This window comes from Camelina sativa, chromosome 9 (assembly GCF_000633955.1).
Source record: "Camelina sativa cultivar DH55 chromosome 9, Cs, whole genome shotgun sequence".
Classification (NCBI taxonomy): domain Eukaryota; kingdom Viridiplantae; phylum Streptophyta; class Magnoliopsida; order Brassicales; family Brassicaceae; genus Camelina; species Camelina sativa.
Genome location: NC_025693.1, coordinates 4,973,229 through 4,984,396, shown reverse-complemented (window position 1 = coordinate 4,984,396; position 11,168 = coordinate 4,973,229). Strand labels below are relative to the sequence as shown.

Sequence of the window (11,168 nt, the reverse complement as noted above, 5' to 3'; positions counted from 1 at the left end):
ACCAATAGCTCCACTGCGTCAGTGTCTACTTGTAACCAGGTCTAGTCTGAATCCCACTCTTCCCCTGTCTAGTCAATGGTTGGTTAGCTTAAGGATACCTCTAGTCCGAAGACTGCTAGTGAACCTTAACCATCAACTGCTGCTAGTTTGGCCCAAGAGTCTGTTAAGAAACCTGTTACTTGAATCGCTTAAGGATGAACCCCTAGAAGGAGATAGATTGCTGAAGATTGGCATTATGACACCACCTCTACGGAGGGGGTGTTACCTCTGCTTCATCAAACTCTCCCATTTCCCTCGACTAACGATTATGAGATCCAATTGTTTTTGCATCAACTTCTTGAAGTCCCCTCAACCAAGCCTGAAGAATAGCGGCATTATGACTCCTGCTCATAGAGATAGTAGTTACCGCATCCTCCTCAAGCTTCCCTCACCCAAATGCAGAATCACATCCACCTTTGTGATGGTCGATTTGCAGAGCAACACCAACCCTGCTCCGTTCCTTGGCAAAACTCTCACGCGAGTCCTAGCTTTGGTTGATTCCTTGCCACTTAGTCTTTGTTTTAAGACAATGGCCACCCTCTCTTCCCTAGACCTGCTCTTGGAAGATGCATCGATATGCTTTGATCTCACAGGTTCCAGAATGCTGTCAAGCCTTTGGTCCATAGCTCTCAAACTCATAATATCTGTTGCCCCTATATATCTTTACTGCTTTGATGTATCATTTTCTGGGAAGTCCTCTTTGTTAACTCTTAAACTAGTATTTTTCCTTTGTATGTGACTCTTTCATTAATGAATGATAACATCTGTTTGTCCAAAAAAAAAAAAAAAAAAAAGATTTTGTAGGCTTTATGAAATTTTGGATTTTGAGAGATTTCAATGAGATTGTATGATACTTTAGTGGATTTGTTATTATTTTTATTTTATAAAAGACAAAGTAGTTTGTGATTTTGTGAGATTTATTGGAAGATTTTAAGAGATTCACATACAAAGGTAAATCAATTTTTTTTTTTTGAATGAATGTTAAATTTATTCAAACCAAAAAAAACCTTGTTTACAGTACAATGCATCCGTTCACTGAGAAAATTAAGTAGAGCAAAACAGAGCTATTTGAAGCAGAGCAGAAAACACAGTCATAAACGAGAACCCAACCACATGCACAAGCCATCCTTGTGTAACATCGATCCATGCTGCTGTAAGGAGAGTAGCTTATTCCTAACAATCCGGTCAACGGTTTTGATGAGGGTCACCGCAGATTGGGAGAGCTCACCATGCCTTCTCCGGTTTCGTTCACGCTAAATGGTATGGACTGTGGCCTGGAACACAAACTTCAGAATGAATCGGAGCGTAGGAGATAGAGCTGAATCAGTGAGGAGTGTGAGAATGGCACTATATTCCACCGTATAGGAGGTTTGTAGAAGGCGACCCACCAGCTTTTCCCACTCATGATTAGAAGTACTACAAAGGAAAATAGATGATTACGGGTCTCCATTGGAGTGTTACAGAGAATACAAGAGGAATCCACTCCCACATTCCAGGTAAGCATTCTACTCCCCGTTGCAAGCCGATCTAAAGTAGCTAACTAGACGATGAAAGAGTATTTCGGGGTGGCATTGGAAAACCAAACACCGTTATACCAGTTCTTGATAGTACCAAGTTCCCGTATTTGGTTCCATGTGGCCATAGCGGAGAACTTTGGCTTAAACTTACCAGCCTTACATCTCCACAAAGAGGTTCATCGACTTCTCAAACACAAAAGTCATGTCTGTGTCTAATAATTATTGGTTTTAATGGACAACACAATGGAAGATGTTTGGAATATGATTTTTCAGACATGTTTAATATTGCAGAGGAAAACTGCAGAACTAATCAATTGTGGCAAGCGGACTAGAGAGAGAGGAGAAATGATTTTCCAAACAGACGTTTTTTCAATGAAAAGACACAATTGATTCAGAACTGGAATCTGGGGATCAATTCGTTATTCAAAAACCAATCTGGATTCGGATATGATGTTTTGTTTTGTTATGAAACCTTTTTTTTTTCTCCACAATTACCGTAGTAACTGAAAACATTTACGCAAATGTATTTCACACAAGAAAATAAAGGCAAAGTAGAATAGCAATCCAAGAACTTAACCCAAAAAAAACAAACAAACAAAATAATCCTACGAGAGTTTGTGTAGCAGCAACCAAGGTAAACTAGGTTTTTTTCCATTTTGCTCTTCAATTAATCGAAAGGCCAGAAACGCCAGTCGCCAAGTAATCAGAACGAAGAGTGTTTGGACTGGTCAGATTTGTCTTGGATGACTTCAGCACTTCAACCGCTTCATGGACTTTACCAGCTAAGTCTTCCGGTGACTTCAGCAATATAAGCAACTCCGGCTTGTTCATTTCCAAAAGCATCCCCGTAATTTTCTTAGCAAGTTGGGGCTTGAGTTTCTCCACATGAGGGTAAAGCAGCTCTCCGAAAGAGAGAGAGTGAAAGAACAAAGGAAGAGGATGCCTTTTTTTTTTTTCGTTTCTTGAGAGCTTTGATTTTTTTTTTTTTTTTCAAATCCTTCAAAATAACACATATGTAGGTAAAGTCTTAAAGAAGAGAACGACATAACCAAAAAAGATCTTTTTCTCCCAGACACGATAATCAAGGGACCTTCACTGCAACTCTCCTCCTCCGACGCCGATAAAGGAAAACCTTGCCGGCGTCGGGACATAACCGGCGTCTCTATTCCTTGTTCTCGCTCTTGCAATCTAGTTTTCTTTTTCGTCTTTTATTATCTTTTTCCCCCCGTTTACCTCCCCTTGACCCTCCCCACCGACATGCATCTAACCGATCTACAATCCAAAGAGGACAGTTGCTGGTCGGAGTCTTCCAACTCTTTACCGCTTCCAAACTCTTTCTCGGAGATGCCTTTTGAAGACCCTTCTTCTGTCAGATCTGGTTTTCTGATCCACCAAGAGGAGCAACTAAACCAGGTAATCTCGATGGCAGGAACAGATCCTCGTCCATCAGATGTGCCCTGCCTGGTGGAAACGTCGACGGCACACGATGGCTTCCTCTTCCTGGTATCGTCTTCCTGTACCGGAGATTTGAAGCTCCTAGGGTCCCTTTCAAAAGCTTTAAGCCCCGATTCGAACCCCCAATCATCTTTCCTCCCTTCACCGGAGATGTTCGAACCCCTGAATCAGACATCTGCTCAACCCGGCCGCCGCGCAAACTTTCCTCTGCCCTCGACTGCGAAACTAGGTTTCCTGCCGTTGGGCCCATTTCTCCTCGGCCCGTTAAGGTTCTTGAGCCCATTAACAAAAGATGTCGCTTTCGATCTTCCCCTGCTCTCATCCAGGTTTGAGCGGAACTCATATCTCTCATACTCTAGTCAATATGTGTGTAGGCTTATGGAACCATTTGTTCGAAGACTGCATTTGGAAAATAACCCNAAAGAACTATCCAAAATCTTTTAAAATCAATGTTAAAACACTTCTACAAAATAAATTGTCAAATTTGAATAACAATGGATTTTATAAGATTTTTATAAATCTATGATTGAATAACAAGATATTCTAAGTTACTTTGACTGATTTTAAGGAAATTCTAAATTCAATAACACTAGATTTGGATAGTGATTTAAAAATCACAAATTGAATAATAGAAGATTTTAATAAAAAAACAAGAATCCTTTAAAATTCTAATTCAATACCCCCCCTCTAAAACTTATTAAAATCTAAATCCACAAACTGTTTTGAATAACAGTGGATTTTAAAGTAGATTTTTAAATTATCAATTCAATAACATGGATTTCATGAGACTTTTTAAAATCCTTGATCGAATAAGATAAGATTTGTAAATTTTATACAAATCACTTAAAATATTAAGATCTGATATAACATTTTATCGGTTTTGGATTTGGTTTGGTTTTCTTTTTTCTCGACCTTGGTTTGGTTTGTTCCTTTGATTCCAGATATCTTGATTGATTAAATATAATAGTGAGATTCTTTTTGTATAATAAAAAATGATGGTAAATTATGAATCAAAAGAAAATAAGAATGTTATTTTTTAAAAATCTCGAGGGAAAAAAGATGTAAAGGAAAAATGATGACATGCAACATGAGTAATGATGTACTCAACCTTGTGTAACAACACAACAAACATTACAATATTCTTCGAGCCTTGAAAATATGAATTTACCACAAGTGGGCCTAATAACATTGTCTATAAACCTAATTCTATAGTATAAAACTAAACCAAACCCAAATCAAAAATTTTCCTCTATAAACAAATCTGAATACCGGAATATCCCATGCCTAATTAACAATTATATTCTGTATCAAACTCCTAATTTTATTTAGCGAAATGACGAAGGAGATATGGTCCACCACCTTAGTAATTTTGACTGCGTTTTACTAAGTGATGAACCAATAAAAAAATAACACGTCAGCTGATGTTACTTTTTTCATTCCGCTGTCAAAATATAAAAAACGACGGTCACAGTTTATTTTATTAGTTTTTTTTTTTTTTTTTGAGAAGACACCAAAAAGAAAAAAAAGGGTGTGGGGAAAGGAACCCACCATTGAAATTGGGGGAAGCAGAGAGGCCAACAAAAAAAAAACCCCTTCTTTTTCGCTGGCTTACTCGTGCCCTTGTCGGCTTACTTCGCCGGAAATCTGAATAATCCTTTCCGCCGGAGACTCCTCTCTCTCTCTTACCCAACCTAGTCTCTTTCCTTCTTCGTCTTCCCTTTTTTGGGGTTTTTTTTTTTTTTTTAATACTTACGAGTTTTGTAAAACTCAGTTCTTGGTGACGCCGTCGTGTGTGTGAGAGAGAGATTGAAGTAGTAGAAATTGAGGTTGAGATATGTATGTAGTGCCTCCTCCTCAGCGATCTGATTCTGGATCCAATGGTGATTTAAGGGTTTACCAAACTTGGAAAGGCAGCAATGTGAGTCCTTTTTTTTTTGTCTTCTCTGAGTTTGGGTTTTCTCATTCTTAAAGCATCTTCTGGTTTTGTTCTTCTTAGTTTGCCTAAGCCAATTTTTTTTTTTGATTTTAGCTATGTCTCTATTTCAACCTAGTTCAAATTGGAACTTGGTTTGTGTTGATAGTCATTTGGAGAATCCAGTCCAGCTATTGCCTTTTTCGAGAATCCTTAGATTTTGATGTCGTTTTCGTATGTATCACTTGGTGGGCATAAGCTTTTTAGAAGCCTTTTGTGGTGGGATGGTTTTAAGCAAAACAAGGCATTTTCACTTTATCTATATATAGCTCAATCATGGTTTCAGTTACTTTGGTTTGTTATATATATATATAGTTTGATGCCTGTTTATAAGGAGGTTTTGAATAACCTTCTCGTTCTAGATGATTCTCTGGTTATTGAGAAATGCTTTATTATTCTTGATAGTTTCTCTACTGGAGTGTTAAAGTTTCTTCCTTCAAATTTGCAGATATTCTTTCTTCAAGGAAGGTTTGTATTTGGGCCAGATGTAAGATCACTGGCGCTGACCATTTGTCTCATTGCTGTCCCTGTTACAATTTTCTGCATCTTTGTCGCAAGGAAGCTTATTGATGACTTCTCCGATAGCTGGGGAGTATCAATAGTAGCTGTTGCCGTCGTGTTCACCATTTATGTAAGTGTATAGTCTTTCTCGTTTTGTATATGTTCTCTATAAGCTGATGCTTTCATTTTGTTGTATTCACCAAGTTTTTGACTTTCCATATAATTCCGTTTCTTTCTTCAGGATTTAATTCTTCTGCTGCTTACATCTGGAAGAGATCCAGGTATTATCCCAAGAAATGCTCATCCTCCAGAGCCTGAAGCTCTTGATGGCAACATGGATGCAGGGGCTGGCCAGACTCCGCAGCTGCGACTGCCTCGCATTAAGGAAGTAGAGCTCAATGGTGTCACGTTTAAGGTCAAATACTGTGACACTTGCATGCTCTATAGGCCGCCTCGGTGCTCTCATTGCTCAATTTGCAACAACTGCGTAGAAAGGTTTGACCATCACTGCCCTTGGGTTGGCCAATGTATTGGGATGGTAAGTCACAATCCAACTGAAACTGTCTTTAAACTATCCACATTAACCATAATTCCCTAAAAAGTAATCTCATATTCTAATGGTTGTTGCAGAGGAACTACCGATTCTTCTTCATGTTTGTCTTCTCCACGACACTTCTCTGTATATATGTGTTTGCCTTCTGCTGGGTCTATATAAGAAAGATTACGGATTCAGAGCATACAACCACTTGGAAGGCTATGCTTAAAACTCCTGCCTCCATTGTTCTGATAATCTACACATTCATATCAATGTGGTTTGTTGGTGGCTTAACAGTGTTCCATCTATATCTCATCAGCACGAACCAGGTATGTTGCTAACCAATCCAATCCTGATTCCTCTATTTTAGAAAATTCGGAATCACTGTAACCGTCGATTTTCCTTTGTTTAATGCAGACTACATATGAGAATTTCCGTTACAGATATGATCGACGAAGCAACCCACATAACAAGGGAGTTGTTAATAACTTTAAAGAAACGTTTTGTTCCTCAATCCCTCCTTCAAAGAATGACTTCAGAGCCATGGTCCAGCGAGAACCTCCATTGCCTCCTAGATCTGTAGCAGGCGGTTTTATGAGTCCAAACATGGGTAAAGCCAATGATGACATTGAAATGGGAAGGAAGGCTGTTTGGGCAGACATGGGTCCGACAATGTCAGATCATGGTGACGGTAAACATGGTAACAATGAGCGGTTACATGTTAAGGACGGTGAGTTAGGCGAGCTATCTCCAGACATTAGGACAACAGTTGATGAACAGAGTGATAGGCCGGGAATGCACCCGAGACGCTCAAGCTGGGGAAGGAAAAGCGGAAGCTGGGACATGTCACCAGAAGTTATGGCCTTAGCAGCCAGAGTAGGAGAACAAAACCAAAACGGCGGAGGAAGCAGCAGCGGAAGCGGTTTAGTAACTGAGAACCGGCCTACATAATTGAATACACGGTTTAGAAACTGAATGAAGAAAGAACAGAGCCGAAATTTCGGTATGGTGAATACAGGTTTAGAGAAAATCTGAGGGGAGTTACTTTTTCTTTGCTTTTTCAAATGTGTGTGTTTTGGATTATTCAGCTTAAAATCAGTCTTGTGGTTTGTGGAGGGATAGAACTTGCTAGTGTTCTTAATGTGGAAAGTGGTTGTGTTGGGTTGGGTTGGCTTTGTTGTGGTATTCAAAGGTTGAATTGGTGTGCTGTTTGTATGAGTGAGCTTCTTCTGGATTTGTTTTTTTTTTTTCTTCTACTTTTCTTTTAGCTGTATGTTAATACATTTAACCAGAGATCTATGTTTTAAGGTATTAGAGAAAAACAAAAGAATTCTCTTATTATCAAGAAGCTGAAGCTGAATTATTAAGACATGTGGACCAAAAGACGGAACATTTTTATAGTTGTTCACTGAAGCATGGCTCTACAGTTAATGCATAAGAGCCCCTTAATGCTCTTGTTGTTTTTTGTTCTATATTAATTCAATTTGTTTCTCCTCTATATTAATACAATTTGTTTTTGTTTCATAGGACAAGGTTACAGAAGAAGAGTGTGCTAAAGGTCTCCGCAGTGTCAAAGACATAGTCAAGAAAATGTCCAAATCAATTATTAAAGCCTTGAATTATAGAGTTTTAATGAATTTTCTGAAAATCTAAAACAGCAGATCATAAAGACAGGATCTTAAAGAGAGTCGATAAGATTTTCATCAGTACTACATACATTTATATAGATGGAGAGACAAATATATACAACATATATATTAAATATAACAATGGACCTCAAATGGAAGAGTGTATGCCTATCTTTTTAGGAAATACTTCAAGAAAGCCCCTCTAAAATTAGGCATATGGATTTTACAACTAATCAAGGATTTTGCTGTCTCTCCTCTTCGCTTGTGTCTTTTGGTAGACATAGTAATGGCAATTGAAGCTTTGTACAACACAATACCTTCTCCAAGTGTCCTTTCAGGTTCTTGGTTTTCAAGACTCTCGTCTTGTCCAGCGTGTGACCACCTTTTCCAGGGATCTTTGGTGCACGCACGGAATCCAAACACCGCGTTCGTTCTTTTGCAACGTCTGCAGGAATGGTTATCATGGTGGCTGACTATGTGGCAGTGGTCGGTCATCCTTCACCATGAGCGGTCTCACTGTGTGAGGCAACTCTCTACCCTTAGGACTTGTTGTCCTCTTTATGTATCTTGTCACTTTTATGGTTTCAAGTCAAGCTTTAAAGCTTGTTTTATGTTCTTTTTAAGATCGTTATTTGTAGTTTATTTTATCCTCCTGTGTAAGATTATTGGTGTATTTGGCTCCTCTTCAAAGGAAGCTTGTAAACTTTTAATCTAATATAATGGAGTGTTTGAAGGAAAAAAAAAAAAATATAACAATGGACCATGGTTCAATTGAAATGTCACTATTATCATTTAGTAGCCTCTGCTCCTCTTTATTAGGAACCTTACTTGTGATAAAACCACCATGTAAGAGAGCTCTAAAACCTCTGAAACTATTATTTTCATCTTTTATCTGTCTGTCCTCTAAATTCACTTTCAACATCAGAGAGCCCTAAGCTTTTTTTTTTTTTATTCAGACACTTATTACACCAAAAACCTTCAATGGCAACTTAAACCAAGTGAGTTTCTTTGTATTTTTGCTACTTCTCTCTCTCCCTCTCTCTTTCCCTTGAACACTGTAGAGCCTTAAGGTCCATCACATGATAGAGACACGCTCTTCTGTTTATATAAAAGACACCAACACTTAAATACCAATTTAAGCAGGTGGGTTTCCTTTGTCTTCTCTTTAAACCCTTATAGCTGATAGAGTTCAAATTTTGTTGCTCTTTAATCGTCTTCTCAATCTCTCTGCTTTTTTTTTCAAAGGCCTCAAAGTATGTATAAGAATCAGTTGCAAGAGCTAGCACAGAGAAGTTGTTTCAATCTCCCTTCATATACATGCACAAGAGAAGGACCAGATCATGCTCCAAGATTCAAAGCTAGTGTAAACTTCAATGGTGAGAAATTTGAAAGCCCAAGCTATTGTTCCACTCTCAGACAAGCTGAGCATTCAGCTGCGGAAGTTGCTCTTTGTGCTCTCTCTTCCAAGGGTCCTTCAAAATCTCTAACTGCTAGGGTTCTAGTAAGTCTAAATTCCCTCAAAAGCATGCAAAGTTCTTTCTCATTATTTGAATCATGTTTTCAAAGTGCTCATGCTGTTTGGTTGTTTTTTCTAAGGATGAGACTGGGATCTACAAGAATCTGCTTCAGGAGACAGCACATCGAGCTGGTCTTGATCTACCTGTTTACACAAGTGTGAGATCAGGACCTGGTCACATCCCAACATTCTCTTGCAATGTGGAGCTTGCTGGAATGAGTTTCAAGGGAGAATCAGCAAAGACTAAGAAGCAAGCTGAGAAGAATGCAGCTGTTGCAGCTTGGTTCTCCTTGAGAAAAAGTACCCAAAACTAACCTCCAACCCTTTTTACTCAATCTTTGTTGTTATGTCTCTCATTTCACACTTTCCTACACAGTGCCAAGATTGGACCCACTGAGAGGTGAAGAGAAGGAACAAGAGGTAGTTGCAAGAGTCCTTTCAAGATTTAGACCCAAAGAAGTCAGAAGAAGAGAACCAAATCAGTCAAGAAGAAGAACAGTCATCAGAACAATTCGCCAAACAACAACCACAAGAGACTTGTTGTGTGAGCAACTCAAATCGATCAATCTTTATACCAATGAAGCTTCATCTTCATCACCCTCACCACCACCACCTAGATTCTGGCCATCAAGAACAAATCTCCCACAACAAGAATCCAAAGTCAAGTCATTGCTAGAGAAGTGTCAAGAATATGCAGAGAGGAAACAGAGCCTAGATGATCCTATTCCTCCTAAGCCAGAGTTGATAATCAAATCGCCTGCTTTATCATCATCAGTGGAGTCAAGAAGAAACAACTATAGTAACCTTTTGCACTTCCCAAGTTTTGGGTTAAACCATCAGAAACTGGCTCCAGCTGTTCACATCAGATCAGTGATCCCAGTTTGTTCAGCTCCTCCACCAAAACCTAACCCTAACCTTACAAATCCATCGACACCATCACCGTCCACCACAAGGGAGAGCCAAGAGAAGTCTCTGAGATGCAAGGTTATCGAATTAGGATTAGAATCAAAATCTCATGATTAAAGGTCGTGCCTTTAGATAAACCCATGATTAAAAGTTGTGTCTTTAGATAAACCCATGTTAAGGATTTGACTGTAGCGATTAAAGAAATGGGTAAAAAGCAGTCATGGGTTTCAGTATGTTCGTCGTGTAAACTTTGACTTTTTTTTGAATTTTTACGGCCTGACATGAAATCAATGTTCTGAATTGCACGTAGAACAAAAAAAGGGGGAGAGAGAGAGAGAGAGAGAGCAATAAATGAAAGGAGAGTGTGTGGGGGAGAAGAAGGTGAAATTAATGGCGTTTGTTTTTGGCCATTAATGCGCCGATTGCTCTGCTTCTCCTTCTTCTTCATTCATTAATTGGGCTCTGTAACATCTGTTTTTTTTTTTCTTCAACATAATTTGTTCTTGTCGTTTAAAAATATTCGGTTATATATCAAAAATCTCAGGTAAACTTTTTTTAATTAATCGAAATTGTTACAAAAAATCATATATATAAAAGTAAGATTTTACTCTCTGCTTATTGGTCCACTTGGCAATACAATTTTAACAAAAAAAAATATTTATATTAAAACACAAATTTAAAAACAATTAATTTTCACATTTAACTCACATAATATAAAATTAAAATCATATAAATTCTCTCTATAAATTATGCATTAACTTTATTTCTCCACTAAGTTGTATTAAAACAAAACAATAAATTAAAATTGTAACTCTCATTTTTCTAAATGTAATTTTTCATCATTTCTCTTCCTATAAATACTCATTATCTTATTCTCTTAGTCTATCACTCTTTCATTCTCTCATCTTCTTCCACTACTCTCAAATCTCTTTTTTTGTTTGTTTTGTTTTGTTTTTGTTATTACTGTTGTATGGGTTATAAAAAATTAAATCAAATATCATTGTAAAAGCTTAGTTTTTTTGTATGATATGTATATCTTATATATTTATTTTAATCTTTTAAAATGTTTATCTCCATTTTCTATTTTATATTAACATCT

General features: G+C 37.8%; 2 protein-coding genes across 2 annotated transcripts; both read left to right on the top strand.

Moving 5' to 3' along the window:
- LOC104710510 (probable protein S-acyltransferase 7) lies at positions 4,846–7,360 on the top strand. The gene is made up of 5 exons (XM_010427128.2): positions 4,846–4,929; positions 5,432–5,614; positions 5,726–6,022; positions 6,115–6,348; positions 6,437–7,360. The coding sequence occupies exons 1-5, from the start codon at positions 4,846–4,848 to the stop codon at positions 6,968–6,970; spliced, it is 1,332 nt and encodes a 443-aa protein (XP_010425430.1). The 3' UTR covers positions 6,971–7,360.
- On the top strand, positions 8,419–10,302 carry LOC104710509 (double-stranded RNA-binding protein 3-like). The gene is made up of 4 exons (XM_010427127.2): positions 8,419–8,790; positions 8,893–9,148; positions 9,244–9,463; positions 9,540–10,302. The coding sequence occupies exons 2-4, from the start codon at positions 8,903–8,905 to the stop codon at positions 10,184–10,186; spliced, it is 1,113 nt and encodes a 370-aa protein (XP_010425429.1). The 5' UTR covers positions 8,419–8,790; positions 8,893–8,902; the 3' UTR covers positions 10,187–10,302.

Excerpts from the sequence above, each read along its gene's own strand:
- LOC104710510 (XM_010427128.2), top strand. The coding sequence starts at position 4,846 with ATGTATGTAGTGCCTCCTCCTCAGCGATCTGATTCTGGATCCAATGGT. Across the intron at positions 4,930-5,431 it reads AAACTTGGAAAGGCAGCAAT|ATATTCTTTCTTCAAGGAAG; the intron begins GTGAGTCCTTTT and ends TCAAATTTGCAG. Across the intron at positions 6,349-6,436 it reads ATCTCATCAGCACGAACCAG|ACTACATATGAGAATTTCCG; the intron begins GTATGTTGCTAA and ends TGTTTAATGCAG.
- LOC104710509 (XM_010427127.2), top strand. The coding sequence starts at position 8,903 with ATGTATAAGAATCAGTTGCAAGAGCTAGCACAGAGAAGTTGTTTCAAT. Across the intron at positions 9,149-9,243 it reads CTCTAACTGCTAGGGTTCTA|GATGAGACTGGGATCTACAA; the intron begins GTAAGTCTAAAT and ends GTTTTTTCTAAG. Across the intron at positions 9,464-9,539 it reads TTGGTTCTCCTTGAGAAAAA|TGCCAAGATTGGACCCACTG; the intron begins GTACCCAAAACT and ends TTTCCTACACAG.